Source organism: Podarcis filfolensis, assembly GCF_964270895.1.
Source record: "Podarcis filfolensis genome assembly, chromosome: 14".
Taxonomy (NCBI): Eukaryota; Metazoa; Chordata; class Lepidosauria; order Squamata; family Lacertidae; genus Podarcis; species Podarcis filfolensis.
Genome location: NC_139616.1, coordinates 38,031,412 through 38,049,177, shown reverse-complemented (window position 1 = coordinate 38,049,177; position 17,766 = coordinate 38,031,412). Strand labels below are relative to the sequence as shown.

Genomic DNA, 17,766 nt, shown 5'->3' with positions numbered 1-17,766 from the left:
TCAAAGGTAGCCCCACGTAGAGTGCATTGCAGTAGTCCAAGCGGGAGATAACCAGAGCATGCACCACTCTGGCGAGACAGTCTGCAGGCAGATAGGGTCTCAGCCTACGTACCAGATGGAGCTGGTAAACAGCTGCCCTGGACACAGATTTGACCTGTGCCTCCATGGACAGCTGTGAGTCCAAAATGACTCCCAGGCTGCGCACCTGGTCCTTCAGCACTTGTGAAGTGATGGGGGGGCTGTGGTGTGGTTGCTGAACACCCCCAACAAGATGGTGCCCCTGGTCCTCACCCTTCATTGGCCCTCCCCCATGCCCTCCCAGAGAGCTTCTTGCCTGCCTGGAATATGTCCTGATAATAATGCCTCTTCCTTCGGAGCCAGTGTGGTGTAGTGGTTAAGAGCGGTAGTCTCGTAATCTGGGGAACTGGGTTCGTGTCTCCGCTCCTCCACATGCAGCTGCTGGGTGACCTTGGGCCAGTCACACTTCTCTGAAGTCTCTCAGCCCCACTCACCTCAGACAGTGTTTGTTGTGGGGGAGGAAGGGAAAGGAGATTGTTAGCCGCTTTGAGACTCCTTAAAGGGAGTGAAAGGCGGGATATCAAATCCAAACTCTTCTTCTTCTTCTTCTTTTCTGGATAGGAAGACCTCTCTGCAGAAAAATCTGACTCGCGCACTGCCAAAATGCGACTTTCACTTTTTTACAGCAGGCTACACCTGCTGGTCCACCTGCTATTGCCTCTGGTCCCACCCACCATGAAATGCGCCCCCCCCAAGGTTGCCCATTAGTCAGTGTGGCCCTCGGGCTGGAAGAGATTCCCAAACCCTTGCATCTGAGTAGTAGTGGTAGAGCTAGAGATCACATCCTCGTGGAGCTGGGTGGCCTTGGGTCCAACTCTTTCTGTCTCTCTGATTAACTCCCCTTGCAGTAGCTGGGAAGGGACAAAAAGGAGTTTAGGGATTTTAAAGAAACAATTTCATATGTTGTGTGTCTTTGTTTCTCAATTTGATCCAGGTGGTATACAAATAAAACACAGCTCTTAGTGGCCAACTTTATTGGTTGCTCTTCCTTCTTATGGTTTTGTGGGGGCAGGGACAGGTCAGGTCTTCAAATAGAGGACTGCCCTGTGTAATGTAGGACACATGGCCACCCTTGACCCAGAGTAGCAGTGATGGTGATTTGGCAGCCTCCTTTTTTGTTTATATTTTGGAAGTTTGTTTAATTTTAATTTTTTTAAATTTAATATACCGCCCTATACCTGGGGGTCTCAAGATATAAAACCACAAAATATCTAATAAAAATAAAAACAACAACCCACCCCCCAAAAAAAACATTTTAAAAGGACATAGGATGTAAATCGGATCAATCAAAGGCCTGGTTGAAAAGGAACCATTTTTGCCTGGCAGCTAAAGGTGTATAATGAAGGCGCCAGACGAACTTCCCTGGAGAGAGCATTCCACAGACGGGGAGCCACTGCAGAGAAGGCCCCGTTCTTGTGTTGCCATCCTCCAAACCTCTCAAGTTTGTCTGCAACTCTACAGTTCTATGATGATTTCTACCATTTTGCAATGGCTGCTTCCTTCCTTTCCTTGATTTCACATTTCTCTTTTTCCACCGTGACCGCGGGAGGCTTAAAACTTTGCTCTTCTCTTGGTTCTCGCAGAGGGTGCTGAGGATGGGCTGGAGCTCGAGGCTTGCACAGATGGCCAACAACATGCTGCTTTCAACACCTACCTTGTCATTAACAGAGAGAGACGAGAGGAAGTGGGGCACTTGGCTCTGGAAGCCTCCAACAAGAGCTTGAGCTTCAAGGCCCATGGCTGTGGAGGTCCAGTCGCTAAAACAGAGGTGTGTTTTCAAAAACGACAGGGCCCTCCAGATTCCCATTTTATTCTGTGCTTGTTATTATTTTTGCTCGAGATGGGATCAGGGCCGTTATGTTCTGGTTTTGTGGTGGGGAAAGACCATTTCTGGCATGAAGACCTCCATCCTGTTGCTTGATATCAGTTGGCCTCGGAGACCAAGATTTCTTGGTGGGGGTGGACGCACTGCTGCCCCAGATGTGGCCAGCAGTGACCCTGGTGACGGTACCCTAAAGTGAGAGACACCAAAGGGGTCTCATATTTGGGGGTGGGGCTGTGCTATGGTCAAAGACCCCACCTGCTGCTATTTGAGCCAGGAGATTTACCGTACTTTTCCGTGTATAACACGCCCCCATGTATAAGATGACCCCTATTTTGGGGGACTCCAATTTAGGAAAATGGAGGAAGATTGCTCAGAGTTGTCAAGCTATTTTTTTGCGGAGGATTGCCCAGGGTTGTTGAGCATTTTCTCGAAGAGGGTGGATGAGATTTGGGGGGGGGGGCAATTGCTGAAAAACAGTCAAAGAGAAAATCATTGTCTTGTACACAGAAAAATATAGTACTTCTAGTGGTTTGGGATTTTGTTTCTTGGTGGCTAGATGGAGAATGATTGTTTTTGCTGAGGCAGGTAAGCACCTAGTCATGTGCCTGGAAGGGAGATTTTGAGACCACTTAGTCGGGGGGCGGGGTGGAGTGACAGGATCCTAATTCTGTGGTGTCGGATCATGGGTAAACATGAAGTAAACATGAGCCACAGCTGAAGTCTGGACAGTGGAAAATGTAGTTTGATTGCTGAGAATGGTTAGGCAACCCTCATTTCCCATCACAGAGCTACAGTTCCCACAGTGCCCTAGAAACAGGGATTAACTACTAAACTATTCTGAGAACTGTAGCTTTCTGAGGGGGAATAAGGGACTCCTAACAACCTTTATCACCTTTACCAAATTACACCTCCCAGGAGTCTTTGTGGAAAGCCATGACTGTTTAAAAGTGGCATGATGTTAATTTGTGCAAATAGTGCCTTAGTGATCCCAGACAGTGAGAGCTAGGCCTCGTGTTCACCTCAGTAATCCTTTCGAAACCAAACATCAAAGTTGTCTTCTTTCTGATTCTTGCAGTCAAAACTGAGTAAGATCGCAACCGATCTTCAGCACAGGCTGGTGGCAAAGATCAAGAACCTGGAAGGATGCCTCCAGGATTTCAGGAAATCGGTAAGAAGTTGGCAGCAACTATGGCAGATGATCAGGGTTAGCCCAACAACATCTGGAGGGTTGCAGATTCCCCATCCCTGCTATATTAAACAAAAACTGTACAACTGTGTCTGTGGTGCAAACCCTGCAGGTTCAGCATGTTGACTTTCTCTACGATGCTGTTGGATGGCTTTTAAAAACTTCCCAGGAAGTAGCAGGAATCCTCCAAAACAAAATGAGAGGAGTCGTCCAGTTGTGGAAACAGAGCGGAGTCAAGCAAGCACTACAGAACAGCCTCCCACTTTACCTGGGCAAACTTCAAGTCATCATACAACAAATGCAGATGGAGTTGCAAAGTAAGCAGGGCAGGGTGGAATGATTATATATATATATATATATATATATATATATATATATATATATATATTTAAGGGCCTAGCCAAAGATGGGACCAAAGATGGGGACTCTCAGGTTCAGGGGATGGGGAGGTATGTGGCCCTCCGAGCCTTTCTATCTGGCCCTTGGGACTCTCAACAGGCCCCTCCCCCTCCCCAACTACCTCCCTTGTTCCCAGATGATGTAGCCTTCACTGGCTCTGCGTTGCACCTTCCTTGGATATTTTTGCCTGTACAAAAATTAGGAGAAATTTTCATGAAAATTGCTGGTGCGTTTTCACAAAGACATTTTAAATAATAAAATTTTAAAAAGTGACGCAGAAATGTGAAGAACTAAATTTCAGGGTGGAAAAAACAAGAAACTGAAATTGGCAAATTTGCCCATCCACAAGTCATGTATGTTAATTTCAATAGGTCTACTCTGAGTAGGAGCAGTGGTGGATATAACCCTTTCCCCACTCCCCGTCACACTCTCTTCCCCGCCCTGTTTCCTTTTAAAAAGAGCCATTGACAACACTGAAGGATGCTTATTACGATGTGACGTTGAAGCCTTTGGACGAGGTGTGGCAACAGAGGACGGAGGAGTATCTGAAGAAACTCCAGGCTTTTGTGCCCACGCTGGTGAAGGATGTGTGGCTGATGGAGCCAATCCAGGTTTCCCTGAGAATGCTGAAAACCGCCTTGGATATGGTTGGTATTTAAAAATTATTCGTGTCCCTCCTCAGCACAGGAGCCCCAGTGGCCTAGTACCTGATTCCAACAGGAGTTTGCTTGATATACAATCACAGAATTGTCAATTTGGAAGGCCTCTTTTATACGTGGCAACCATTTTGTGTTGTGCCAGGCCCTCATGACAGCCATTTTGTGTTGTGGTACGCCTCATGAAGTTTTCCATTTCATGACGGGTGTCCGCATCGCTTTCTCAAAATTTGCGTCCCAGAACTTGGCTCTCATCTTGCCATGGCAAGGTGGTGAGGTGTCAGGAAGATTGTCACGTCCTCAGACCTCACTTCAACAAGCAGATTTCTTTTTAATGATACAAACTCTCTGCCGTTGCTTTTTAAAATTTAAAAAAAAAAATCCAGTTTAAATTTAGCAATGTTAATTCCTTGGGTTTGTGTTCTTTTTACCCACCCTGCAAAACAGGCAACGCAACAGATGCTAAGCTGGGCAGAAGCCAAATTTTCCAGAGCAGTGAGCAAGCTTCAGAAACCTTTATCAAGCCTCTACAGTTTTTCAGCCAGGTAACACTGTGGAATGATTGCACTTGGGTGAGTTCCTACAAAATGCAGTGATATATATATATGCCCATGCACCTGTTAAGTTGTGGGTGAACATATCAGACGACACAGCGATTCTTCCGATAGCTCTTGTTTATTCAGAGGCCAGAACAGAACTGAACTGAAGGGTTCAGTCAGCCTGCTTATATAGAGCTCCAGTACAACGTAACTGTAGCAACTTTCTAAAACTATCCAATCACTGAATGTCACTTTCGATCCCTTATTTGCATAACTATCTACAGTATCCCCCTGCTGGCCCAGGGTGAGAACTTCAGTACATAACAGCACCCATACTTTGGTTTTTCAAACAGTTACATTTGCCACATGGCATGGCTGGCTGTATCTTGCCTGGACTCTGACGTTGCCACTCATTTCCCTTTTGGGGTATTAACTGGGTTGCCTTTCCACCTGGGAAGACCCCAGCAGAGTAGATGACAAGCAAACAGTGCAGTTCGGTCTCCCTCTTCACAAAATGGTATAGAACTGTCCACTGAGCCTCACAGTTAATTCGGCAGTGATGGCTCTCTTCTTGGATGGCATTGAAAGATAATTAGATAAATACATGGAGGATTAGTCTATCAGTGGCTATCAGCCACAATGCCTATGTTCTGCCTCCACTGTATGCTAGGAATTGCAAATGGGGAGAGTGCTGGGGGGCTCAGGTCCTGTTTGCGGGCTTCCCAATAGGCATCTGGGTTGTGGAACCAGAATGGGCCTTTGGCCAGACCTACTGGGCTCTCCTGAAGTTCATACGGTGCCTTTCAGAAACTGCTCTGTGGAAGTGAGACTGCCAGTGAAGCCTAAAGGAGAACCCACCCTGGACCTGGCAAACATCACAAACTATCTCATCGAAGAGAAACTTATGAAGCCCTTCCGAAGGCTGTACAGCATCAACCCAGCTGCGGAATATTACCGATTCAAGCAAAGAATTATGGAGAGCCCGTTTGAGCGTAAGTCTTCTAAAAACCCTAATTTCCATTTGCTTTCTCTTATCTCATGCAGTATAAGAGAGAAAGGAATGCACAGGAGCTGTAACAACAACAACAACCCCACGTGTTCCCTGCATCTCTGCAGTTTCCTTCACAGTTTCCTTCCGCTATGCACTTGAACCCTTCTTGCAAAATGCTGGAAGTGACCTCAGTGCAGATGTCCAGGCCAATGTTTGAGGTTAGGTCCCACTGCCTGGAAATTTCATAATGTACCCTGTGCTCGCTGTGGACCCTCTCCTATCCTGGAATGGGGGTGTGTGTGTGTGTGTCTGGATAGAAAGAATCTCTGGCTTAGCCATTTCAACATGCCTTGTATGGAGAAGGTCCCTGGCATCTCCAGAGACGGCTATAAGGGACTCCTATCTACAATCCTGGCAAACCACCACCTGTGGAACAGTACAGAGCTAGCTGGATTTGAGGGTCTGGCTCAGTTGAAAGCAGCTTCCTATGTTCAGCTGGGCCTGCTCCATAGTTTAGGGATTTCTATTCCTAGGCTTGCCATATGTCCGGAATATTCTGGACATGCCAGGAAATCGGATGCCTAAAATGGCGTCCTGTGATTTATTTATTTTTAACATATTATTTCCAACAATCATTTAACATAAATTCTTATCTTATACAATGTTTTAGACTTCCATCAACAACCTCTGAAGATTTTCCATACTTTATCACTTATTCTGCATTTCTTAATTTCTCTATAACTTTTAATTATCATTAACTAATAATTCTCTTCATAATCTTCATTGCAATATTTCACATAATCCTCCTTACAGAACTTCTTGCAGTCCTACTAGCGTAATCTGTTTATTACAGTTGCTTTTTAGATAGTTCAAATATTTACTCCAGTCTTCTAAGAATCTCTGATCCCACAGGTTTTGAATCCTTCCTGTTAATTTATCTAATTCTGAGTAGTCCGTTAACTTCATTTGCCACTCTTCTTTCATTGGTAATTCTTATTTCCAGGGAATTTTTTTTTAATTTTAAGAGATGTCCAGAATTTCCCGTACATATCATACATATTTTCCTCTGAGCAGCAGGAGGAATGTCCCCCCTTACATGGGAGACCCAAAGTGCCCACCCCCCGCCTCCCCATGTGCAGCAGCCCCAACTGAGGAAGAAGAGGGGAGTGTGAAGGACAGTGTAAAGAGGGCGAGAGCACCCCCAAGCACCCGCCAGCCATCCAGAGAGGAAAATAAAGATGACTCTGTTATCCTGCCCCCACCTTCCTCCCCCCTCAAGAGCTGCTGCATTCCCTTCTTGAAGCTGCCTCAGCTGCTGCCTCGAGGAGGACAATTGCTCCCCTTTCTAGGACACAGAGCAGGAGGCGAGAAGCCTGGCTAAAAGGGAACATGGCATGTTATGTACTGAGTTGAATAGGATCCAAAATGCAGCAGTCTGATTGGTCCTAGTACAATAGGATTCAGAATGCAGCAGTCTGATTGGTCCTAGAAAAATGCAGCAGTATGATTGATCCGCAGGAGCCACCCAATCCAGCTCCAGGTGGAAGTGAATCCGCAACCTGATTGGCCTACAGGAGAATCCCAGAATCAGCCAATCACATGTGGCCCATTGTGTAAATAATGTATTTAAAGCAGATATTTTGGGGGAACTTTCATTTCCTTGCTACTATGAGCTGAATAAGGAGCATGAAATCCACACTTGACTCTGAGTATATTTCAGGGCATCTGTTGCTACTTGCTCAGGAGCAGGTCCAAAGGAACTTACCTCCTCAGTCCCACCTTCCCAAAGCAGGGTGGAAAAACCTCAGCAAGGAATCTCCCTTTCTTTCCCTGCTAGAGGAAGAAGAATAAGAACTGGCTCTTGAATTTTTTATTTGTCACATTATGTGTCCTCTTTCTTTGTTTCCTAAAAAAGTTCAACAACTTTGGGGGTGCTAGGAATTTTGCTTTTTGAAATATGGCAAGCCTAGCTGTTCCAACACAGGTCGTGGGTGGTTTAGTGACCCTACTTTTCACATCCTCCCAGATCATGCCTTGTTGATGGGGAATAAGCACCTGAGGACATTCGACGGGAAAATATACAGTTTGACCTCCAAATGCAGTGTCCTCCTGGCCAAGGATTTTGTTCATGATGCATTTACTGTAATATTAAATCTGACCAGCAGTGGCAGACGGTCACTGCACATCACCATGAATGGTACCACTGTTGTTATCTACCCAGAACAGAAGGTAACTACAGGTCTTCTCCATTTTTACATCTGTGTCTTAACTTTGGGGTGCAGTGAGTTCAGTATTTATGCTTTCCGGGTCTTAATTTTGTATTTATATTGAGGAGGTTCTTATTGATAGGAAATGTGGGCTGACTAAATCTATAAACCAGAGGAAATTGTTCTGAAGTCTGGCCAGTGTTCAGTTTACATACAGATGAGAGTGGGGAGGAAATGGATATGGGGCTGCTAAGGGGTGGGGCTTGCAAAAGTATGTGCCCTGGAGTGAGACCCAAGGACCAGTGAAAGGGCTGCATTTGCCCTCCAGATCTGAGATTTCCCCAACCCCAGCTGTGCCCCAAAGGCCTCTTGTGGGTGCAATTTAGGTGGGAAGATGCAGAATTTCTATAATAAGTCAAGGCCACCTCACCAACTTATTGCAAACCACTTTGCATTCTGAAAACCCAGTCTCATTGTAACCTCTATTCCCCTTGCTGCTTTTAAATAGATCTACAAGAAGTACAACTATTCCCTGTCAGAGGAGAACTGCCAGCATTTTGACATCCCTCCTGAAGAAAATGGCCTTGCAATCCAAAGATATTCTGATCTTGTAGAAGTGTCCATGACCAATGGGGCTTTGTTTTCATGTGATCTTCGCTATGACATCTGTACCCTTACTTTGGATGGATGGCATCATGGTTTGTACTCTGCGTTTTGAGCTATGTGTGGTGGTTAGCAACGTAAGACGCCATCGCTTCCCATTCCACCCTGTATATGCCACATGCAGATCGGTTTCTGTTCTGCTGCAGTTTGTCTTCTGCCAAAACCTGATATTCGTCTTGCTTTCCACTATGGCGAAATTATGTGACTAATGTAATATATCTCCCGCCAAACTTAGTTTAGGGCTGCCATATGCTGGGAATTTTCTGGACAATGCCAGGATTCGGCCCTCGTAAACAGTACCCAGGCAGAAATTGCTGAAATGTCTGGGAAAATCCGGATGTATGGCAACCCATGCCCATGTCAGACGTGTAGATTTGGGCAAATTTCCTTAAAAATAGCTCAAAACTTCTTCCTCATCATTTCGAGATTTTGCAAAAGGAGCTCAACAACTTTGGTCAAAAAAAACTTAAAGTTTCCCCCCCCCCCCACACACACACTTTTTGAAATATGGCAACCCTAGCTTAGTTGAACAAGTTAAGTTTACAGCACTACTTTAAAATGGGGGCGGTAGGTGGAGAGATGCTACCAGGTCATCTCTCGGAATTTCCCCAAATAATTAGTCGTTAGCCAGCACGAAAAATCCCACAGTCCTGCCCTTTAAGGTGGTTGAGACTTCCTTTCTCTTGCATTTTTAGGCGTGTCTGCCGGTCTTTTTGGTACCAATGACAACGAAGCGGGCAACGAATGGATGCTTCCAGACCATTCCTATGCTGGCAGTGTGCAGGAGCTTGTGCATGCATGGCAGGTATGCCAGCGACGTGTTTACATTGCAGAGGAGCCACTGAGTGTTGTGGGGTGGGCCGCAGCTCTGTGGTAGAGCAATTGCTTGGCACACAGGAGGTCGCAGGTTCAATCCCCGGCATCTCCAGGTAGGGCTGGGGGAGAGATTCCATCGCTGATAATCCTGGAGGGCCACTGCCAGTCAATGTCAATGTAGACAGTACTGAGCAATGATTTGGCTGTGGGCTTGTGGTTCAGCTCTCTGCAGGCTAATCTCAAGCTTGCAACCAAGGTATACTGTACGGTTTACTGTTTGTGCTTTGTCTAGGAGGGCTAAACCACGAACCCACATTTGGAGCACACGTTAAGTCATGCATGGGTAGGTGTGGGAAAGCTGCATACAAATAAAATGCTTTTTTAAAATGAGTCAGCTACTGGCAGTTTCAAAATAGTCTTACAAATAAAGAAATAATGGGGTGGAAGGTTCACAGGCTATGAAGGACTTGATCACAAATTTATTGACAGCTGCACGAATTATGATAGCCAGGACGTGGAAGGGGCAAGCAGAATATAAAATGGAAGAATGGTATAAAGAGGTGTGGGGTATAGCTATTAATGATAAATTAGCATGTGCCATTAAGGTGTGACAGGGAATATGCAGGACAAATTATTTTGAGGAGATATGGAAGGTGTTTGTAGAATAAGTACTGTTAAAACTGAAAGGAGTCAAACCATTGCAAGAGGTGATGAGATTTTGGGAGGTTGGATAGTTACAATGGAATGGTCTCAGTGGTGGGGCGCACATTTTTATTCTCATTTATTTATGATTATTATAAAAAAAATAAGTAAGTAAGTAAAATGCATTTGATTTTCACCACCCAGGTGAGTGACCAGTGCAGCCAGATGAAGAGGAACCTCAAGCCGTGTCTCGATTCATCTAACCCCGAAATCTGCAAAGCTTTCTTCCTGGATGCCGATTCCCTCTTCAGGAACTGCTTCAGAGTAGTGAGTACCTTTATTTTGGTCAAAACAGGACACAAGATATGAGTTTGCTGCTGTTTACACACCATAATTCCAGCCTACCTGAGGTCTTCGCCAGCTGCCCCTATGCCACCAAGCCAAGTTCAAGATTCTGCCAGCTCTGGTTTTAAAAGGCTCAGGATATAGGTAATGGCGGGGAAAACCCCTGCTTGGGACCCTGGAGAGCCACGGCCAGTCAGAGCTGGCTATACTGGACTAAATGGGCAATAATGGAAGCTTCCCTATCTGCTGTCTCTGTTCGTGATGACAGAAGCAATCTTAGACCAAAACAGACGGTTCCAGATTTCTTCCCATGGGACTTACCACCTCTTTCTTTTAAAGGTGGACCCAGAACCATTCTATGTCCTGTGCAAAACTGACATGTGTGAACCGCAGAGTGTAAAAGTGGCTTGCACCTTGGCTGCGGCATTTGTGAACTTGTGCAGCAGAAATTTTGTTCCCTTGCAGATGCCGATTCAATGTGGTAAGTAGGTTGTTGTTGTTGTTGTTGTGTGTGTTTTTTTTGGGGGGGGGTTGGTCTGGCTGTCTTCAAATAATCTAAGGATAGCATGTCAATTATGGCTTCCACTCAACTCCTCTATGAGGAAAGGGACTTTTTGATTTAGAGAAAAAGTGACATAATAGAGGTTTATAAAATAATGTGTTGTGAGGAGAAATTGGATAAAGAAAGGTTTACTCCCTCTCTCATAACATAAGAACTTGTGGACATCCGATGATGGGGAATTTTGGAAGATTCTGGACAGATAAAACAAAAGTGCATCTTCAAGCGGTGCATATAGGAAACTGTGTAACTTGCTCCCATCAAGGATTCAACTGCTTGAATAGCCAGGCCAGCTTTTTTAATAATGACCTAAGTATGGGTCCTTAGGGTAACAGGGGAAGTTGATTGTTCTTTTTGTACTTCTAAAAACTTTAATAAATATCTTATTTTAAAAAAAAAAAACAGGGGAAGTGACTCTGCGCCACAGGACAAATGGGTGGGGGCTCCTCCCTCACCTGTATAGTAGTTAGAAGGAACCAAAACCTTGTGAGAGTTGTGTGTGACAGCTAGAAGCAGGTGGCAGGCTGTAGACTGTAGCTTGTGAGGGAGAGACATGCTTGATATCTGCTTGAATCCAAGGTCGTGGCTGTAGAAGAATCAAGACCTCCTTGCGACGTTAATGCCGTGAGCTCCTCCATCATAGGCTCAGGTTGCATATATGTATAAATAAACCATATAGCTAAGAGACACCACCCTGTCCTTCATTCCAAGGAAGCTGAACTCTGGGTAAGCGCCTGGAACCTCAGTAATCTCACACTGCTCAGATATGGGGTGGCAAGCGACAGCTTATAACCAAAATTGCCAGAATGTTTGGGTCTAGGGTTGATCTCACATGCTTGTATTATTATTTTTATTATGCTTTTCTACAGTTGACCTCCCCATCAACCTTTTTTATTTCAATTTTGCAGACCTGAGGCTGAAAGACAGCAGCTTGCCTAAGACCGTGCAATGAGCCCATGGCAGAGGCAGAGACTCGCACTCAGGTCTCCCAGATCTCAAGGCTGACTCTCTAATGGAGGACCGACCACACACTGGCTCTTGATGTACTTAATCTGTTTGGAGGCCCAGTCTGCCAGCCACTGGCTTTAGTGAAGAAACCCGGGGAATAGTTAGACCTGTCTAACTTTCAGATAGTTTCTGATTCCACTTCGTTCTGAAGAAGGCAAAAATGTGCCTCTCTGTGCTCAAAACAACTTTGCTGTGCCTTTACCATAAAGAGCATCCAGCATGAAAAGCATCAAGCGCAGTAGAATTTATAATAAATGGAAATGTGAAGATATGTTGTGTTAACAAATGAAGAATCTCATTGTAGAAGGGTGTCTTGCTCAGGCTGCAAACGGGGAAATCCAGGCTCTGAATTCTGGCAGCTCTGAATTTAGGATCCTCAGAATAAATGCAGAACAATTCCTGAAATTTCCCTTTGACACATGGCTGGTAGGTGTATTCAACACCTTTCAGCGAAATGCCTCATCTTTGCTCTTGCTTTCAATCCCCAAATCCAGCAATCATCAACATGAACTTGATATTGCCATGTGCTAAATCCATTCCTTAGAATACTTTTAAACTGCCTGTGCAGACTGAGTAATGGCATGTTAGAAATCACTGGATGAAATGTCTTGGCTGCCATATCACCTTAGATCCTGTAAGTTAAATAGACTGAACTATTTTGATTGAATAAGAATAAGAATGATAACAATAAACCAATTATTAGGAAAATCATGCCACGAGGTTGTCTTTATTTACCAGGGTTTTAGGGGTTTTTTGTGACAGATGGCAGTGATAGCCAACAACTTATCAACAACGGTTGCTCTGGAATATTTCAACAGTGAACTTAAAGCAATTTATAAATACAATGTAACAAACAACAAAACCAGTAAGAGAAACATTAAGCCAAATAAAACCATTAATTAAAAAAGAGAAGATTGCCTTCATTTTAGATGTCCATTTAAGACATTGCATGACCGCCATATAAGACACTGCATTATGAAGTTTGTACAAGACACACCCTGGGAATTGTAGTTTGTTAAAGGTGCTAGGAATCGTAGCTCTTGGGGTGTGAGGGGTATGCTTTAAATGTATGGTGTGTACGCTCCTTTTGAAACTAACTGCAGGTCAACTTCCAATTTGCCTCACAGGAAACCATTCGTAAATGAAATAAATATTGTAATATATCTTGTAATACAATATAAACATATGCTTGGCTCTTACTGCTTTAGGCTTCAAGAGAAGGCTCACATGACAGACTGAATACACCTTCACGTGGAAAAATGAGTAGCCTCTGAACCACAGAAGCTTTTGTCATAATTAGTTCTTAAGATGCAGCAAAGAACAGCAAACGGTTCTTGTTGCAATACACCTGTACATATCTCATCAGATGCTAGTCCCATTGAGTTCAGCAGGGCTTGCTCTCAGATAAGTTTGAGGGATCCCCAAGGGGTGAAAATGAAGGCTTGGAAGAGATGGGCAACTTGGGGGAGTCGATGGAAGCACCTGCTCAGAGGACCTTTCTCATCACATCCACACCACCACACCCTTAAAGCATATGGCTTTGTCCAAAGCCCCTAGAGATCTATAGTTTATCCTAATACCTGTAGGATTTGCACCCGCAAAACCATTCATTCACTCCATTTGTATCCTGCCTTTTTTCTCCAAGGAGCTCAAGGTGGCAACTAGGGTTCTCCCCCTCCTCATTCAACGCTCACAACAACCCTGCAAGGTATGTTAGGTGGACAGAGGCAATGAGTGGCCCCAGTTTCACCCAGGGAGCATTATGGCAGAGTGGGAATTTGAACTCTCCTCTCCCAGGTCCCTGTAGTCGCTACACCACGGCCTACTAAAGGCAGTGCAGTGTAATGGCCAGAGTGCTGGACTAGGACTTGGGAGAACAGGATTCGAGTCCCCACTCAGTCATGACCTTGAGGGCCAGTAACCGTCTCTCAGCTCTAGCATACAGTGGAGGAGAGCGAGAAGCGTATACACCGCCTTTGAGCTCCTTGGAGGGGGAAAAAGGTATAAACGAAATAAATAAGACACTAGAGGGGCGGAGTGGGGGAATTTTATTATAACTGAGGAGAGTAACACCCGCGAAGCATAGCAGTGCTTGCCCCACGCGCATGCGCACGAGAGGGGCCCCGAGGGGGAACTCGAGCCTCAATTCCAAGACGAGGAGAGGTAAAGGGGCGTGTTACGGCTGGCGGCGGCCTTTTACGACAGCGAGCGGGTTTCCCTTGACGGCAGGAGGCGCCGGAAGTAGCGGAGCGCAGGCGGAAGTGGGAGAGGGGGAAAGGAGAAGGCGGGGAGCAAAACAAAAAGGGAGAGGAGGCGGCGGCGGCGGGACGCAGGCGGTGGGCGCTGGGATGTGAGGTGGAGGACGTGGGGCCGGAGAGGTGAGGGGACGCAACTGGGGCGGGGAGACCCTAGGGGGTCTCTGAGGAGGAGGAGGGGGGCTGAAGACTTGGGGCGGGGAGAGAATGTGGGAGGGAAAGCGTTCTGTGCATGCTCAGAGGCCCTTTCCCCTTCTCTTCCAGTCTGGGAAGGCCTTCCCCGGTCAGTGTCCCCTTATATCTCCCCCTCTCTCTTCTATATACGTTGTTATAACCCCCTCTGGAAGGGGTGGCCTTGGAGGGGACTTTTATTTTTTGCTCGAGGGTTTTCCCTCCCCGTTTGTGGCTTGTCGCGCGCCCCCCGCCCCCAATCTCATTGCTCCCCTTACACATAGTTTATTGCTTATAAGTGTGTGTGTGTGTGTGTGTGTGTGTGTGTGTAGGATATATACACTGGTTTTCTCATGCAGTGAGGCTTAAAAAACAAATATCAGTAATTACAATTTTAAGAACCTGACGGTTCTTAGCGTAGCGGATAAAGCAACCCGACAAACGAACGAGAACTCTGAAAAGGGGAACCGCTAAGGCTCAGAAGCCAAATCAACGAGCTCTCCTCTAGAGTTTTTCTCCCTCCCTGGTAATTAATGTAAAACTCCTAGTAGCCACTTGGGTGACTCACAGCCACTCCCCGCCGCTGCATTAAAGCTCTTCGTCCCCCATGGCATCTCCCCAGGAGCTCTTTTCCCTCTGCTTGTAGCTCCCCTTGCTCCTCTCGCAGCTGCTCTCAACTCCTCAGCTCCTTCAAGCGTCCTCTTGCTTTGTTCCATAGCCCAAAGGAAAGGCCCAGCAGAGTAGCTCCCGAGGTGAAACTTTTTAATCTAAAATATATACACCCTTGGTAGCTGGGCTTGTGAACTGTTTCTCAGCCAATGCTCAGGGCAGTTTGAAATTTTAAAATGGCATAGTAAAGGTCTGTTAAGAATACTTTTCATTGCATATTCATCTTCCATACCCCAACTCCTTTAGCAGCTAGTAGTGGAGTGGGGTTGGTGTAACCACAGTTCAGCATAGTAAAGGCACAGGGTTATCTTAACAGCAATATGTTGAGTTATAAGAACCTGGGGGATATGCGAAACTTTACTGCAGAGCCTACAAAAGGAAGCTAGTAGAGATGGATTAGATTGATAAGGAACTGAGCAGAAATGTTTTGAAAAATACTGTATGTGTACACTTGTTATGTTTGTAAGCCTGAGTGCTGTAACAAAATGAAGCCTCCCCCCACCCCCCCAAGTTGGCTCATAAAACTAGCTTTCTTTATATTGCTTCATGTAAGGGCTGCATTTCTAAAAAATAAGGTTAAAAGCTGTGAAGAAATGAATTTCCTTGGTGAATTGTGTTGGGGAGTGGTTATGGCTTTCTGCAAAATATAAATTAGCAGATATGGGTGGTGCCATATTTCTGGAGAAGTTCCCATGGAAGTGCATATGACCCCTCCTTTAGTGACTTTTTAGAGGATTCCTGCAGCATTTTAATTTCAGTCTACTTTAAATTTTTAATAGCTGTTTCTTACAGAGGTGTTGACTGCTTAAAGTGGTATAATCATAATTTTAAATTGTTGGTTTTGTATCTCTTATGACTGGTTTTATATGTTGCCTTGTGAGGACACTTGTCCTGGAAGGCAGGATATAAATCTTATCATATAATATAAATAAATAGAAGAAGAAAAGTTTGGATTTGATATCCCGCTTTATCACTACCCGAAGGAGTCTCAAAGCGGCTAACATTCTCCTTTCCCTTCCTCCCCCACAACAAAAACTCTGTGAGGTGAGTAGGGCTGAGGGACTTCAAAGAAGTGTGACTAGCCCAAGGTCACCAGCAGCTTCATGTGGAGGAGCGGAGACACGAACCCAGTTCACCAGATTACGAGTCTGCCGCTCTTAACCACTACACCACACTGGCAGACTCTAGAGCAGACTTGGGGTGCTTTTAACAAATTATTTACTTATTAGTGAAGGTATACTGTAGTATACTGTATTAGGGGGTGGTAGGCCCTGTTCCTGAGCCCCCTTCTAATTCTTGGACCCAGCACATTCAATTCCTGGAATAGCCAGGCTTGCTAATGTGGTAATGGGCCACCAAGGGAACAAAGAAATTGGCTCTGTGCCTGAGGTCAGGAAGTGGCTCTGTGCCCTTCCACAACTTGCTAATACTTTGAAAGACAAAGGCCAGAGTTGAGGGTTGAGTTATGTGAGGTAGAAGGTAGAGGTTGCAGGCTGGAGAGTCAGAACCATTCCTGTTTTATGCTGGAGTCCAAGGCTGCAGCTAAGGGAGGAGCCTTGGTTGCTAAAGCTGTGAGCCTCTCCCTTCTAGGCGCAGGTTGTATATATGTGCAGATAAGCTATATATCCTAAAGACACCACAATCTCCGCTGTCCCTCATTCCAAGGAAACCGAACCCTGGGTAAGCTTCTGAAACCCCTGGTAGTGTAACAGTACTACCAGAATTGGCCAGAATCAGGAAATCTGTATTCCTGTAGTTAGTGTTAGTCAATGTTTGCTTATTTGTGGTGCTTGCTGAGAAAACCATGGGATTTCCCCCTCCCCCACATGTGCATACAAACGTATCTAGTAGTTTGCCGTCTACTTGCTGTAGGTGATATGGAACCACTTAAGCAAATATTCATAGGAGACTTCTGATTCTGAGCAGCCTTACTTGAACTCCTTTAGTTACTACTCTTTGACATCTGTAGTGAATTGGAAGGGAAGATAGACTTTGTCCAGGCTACTTTAACAAGCAGAACAGATGATTGCATAAATCCAGAAGCTTGTTTCCACATAGTATTTGCAACTAAAGGTTAATATTAACTAAACGTTAGGTCATTTTAATGATCATACCTGGATTGATTTTTTGATTTAAATATATACTTTTCCTTTTTTTAGCAGGTAGAGAGAATGAAAGAAAGGAAAGATGTCAGAATGTTGACCTCTGTGTGGCAGTATAATGGAAGGAAACATAACGGAGGACGTCTGTACTAGATCGTTTGGATGGCTTCAGCAACAAAATAACGATGCTAGACCATGGCTCTGGAAATTCTCTAACTGCTTTTCAGCTACTGAACAGAGTTTCCCTCCTAGTGCAAAAGCGGTAGGATTTTGGCATACATTTGCTGAGTGGAATGCTAGTACACCAGTGACCTATTGAAGGTGCTAAGTGTTCTGTTTGTGTCATCAAAGAGAGAAGGTGCAATGTATATTAAGATATTTAATATACCTGGAGGTTCATATGTTTCCTACATTACACACAGATTCCCATTTTTGCTTTAAATGTTTAGACCAGTAAGCCCGCAACTCAAAATCACATATAGTCAGAGCGCGTTGGGTTCAGTGGTGGGTGGGTGATAAAGAGAGAGGTTTCCTTCATATTGAACCTGCCACCTTGACGTTATCAGCACCATGCTCTAACCAACTGAGCCATCCAGGTAGTAAAAGAGGAGGGCTTGGAGTATGCCAGCAGTTACCTTTTAACAACTCTTTACCT

At 45.1% G+C, this 17,766-nt stretch overlaps 2 protein-coding genes across 5 annotated transcripts in view; both read left to right on the top strand.

The window, feature by feature from the left end:
• The window catches only part of LOC310748851 (uncharacterized protein), a 102,795-nt gene extending 90,170 nt beyond the window's left edge, over nt 1–12,625 (top strand). Inside the window, exons 62-73 of the mRNA XM_083584842.1 lie at nt 1,662–1,846; nt 2,979–3,071; nt 3,202–3,406; nt 3,948–4,135; nt 4,592–4,689; nt 5,491–5,675; nt 7,701–7,903; nt 8,390–8,579; nt 9,240–9,349; nt 10,207–10,329; nt 10,687–10,828; nt 11,815–12,625. Of these exons, the coding sequence (XP_083440968.1) occupies nt 1,662–1,846; nt 2,979–3,071; nt 3,202–3,406; nt 3,948–4,135; nt 4,592–4,689; nt 5,491–5,675; nt 7,701–7,903; nt 8,390–8,579; nt 9,240–9,349; nt 10,207–10,329; nt 10,687–10,828; nt 11,815–11,858 (1,766 nt within the window). The 3' untranslated portion in view covers nt 11,859–12,625. The remainder of the gene's footprint in view (nt 1–1,661; nt 1,847–2,978; nt 3,072–3,201; nt 3,407–3,947; nt 4,136–4,591; nt 4,690–5,490; nt 5,676–7,700; nt 7,904–8,389; nt 8,580–9,239; nt 9,350–10,206; nt 10,330–10,686; nt 10,829–11,814) is intronic.
• Nucleotides 12,626–14,146: 1,521 nt separating this feature from the next.
• MARF1 (meiosis regulator and mRNA stability factor 1) overlaps nt 14,147–17,766 on the top strand; it is a 35,828-nt gene continuing 32,208 nt past the window's right edge. For 3 of the 4 annotated variants that reach the window (XM_083584847.1, XM_083584848.1, XM_083584846.1), the window contains exons 1-2: nt 14,148–14,292; nt 17,169–17,373. In XM_083584847.1, coding sequence (XP_083440973.1) covers nt 17,230–17,373 — 144 coding nt within the window. In that variant the 5' untranslated portion in view covers nt 14,148–14,292; nt 17,169–17,229. Of the gene's footprint in view, nt 14,293–17,168; nt 17,374–17,766 lie in introns of all 4 variants that reach the window. The other variant, XM_083584849.1, reaches the window with a different exon arrangement.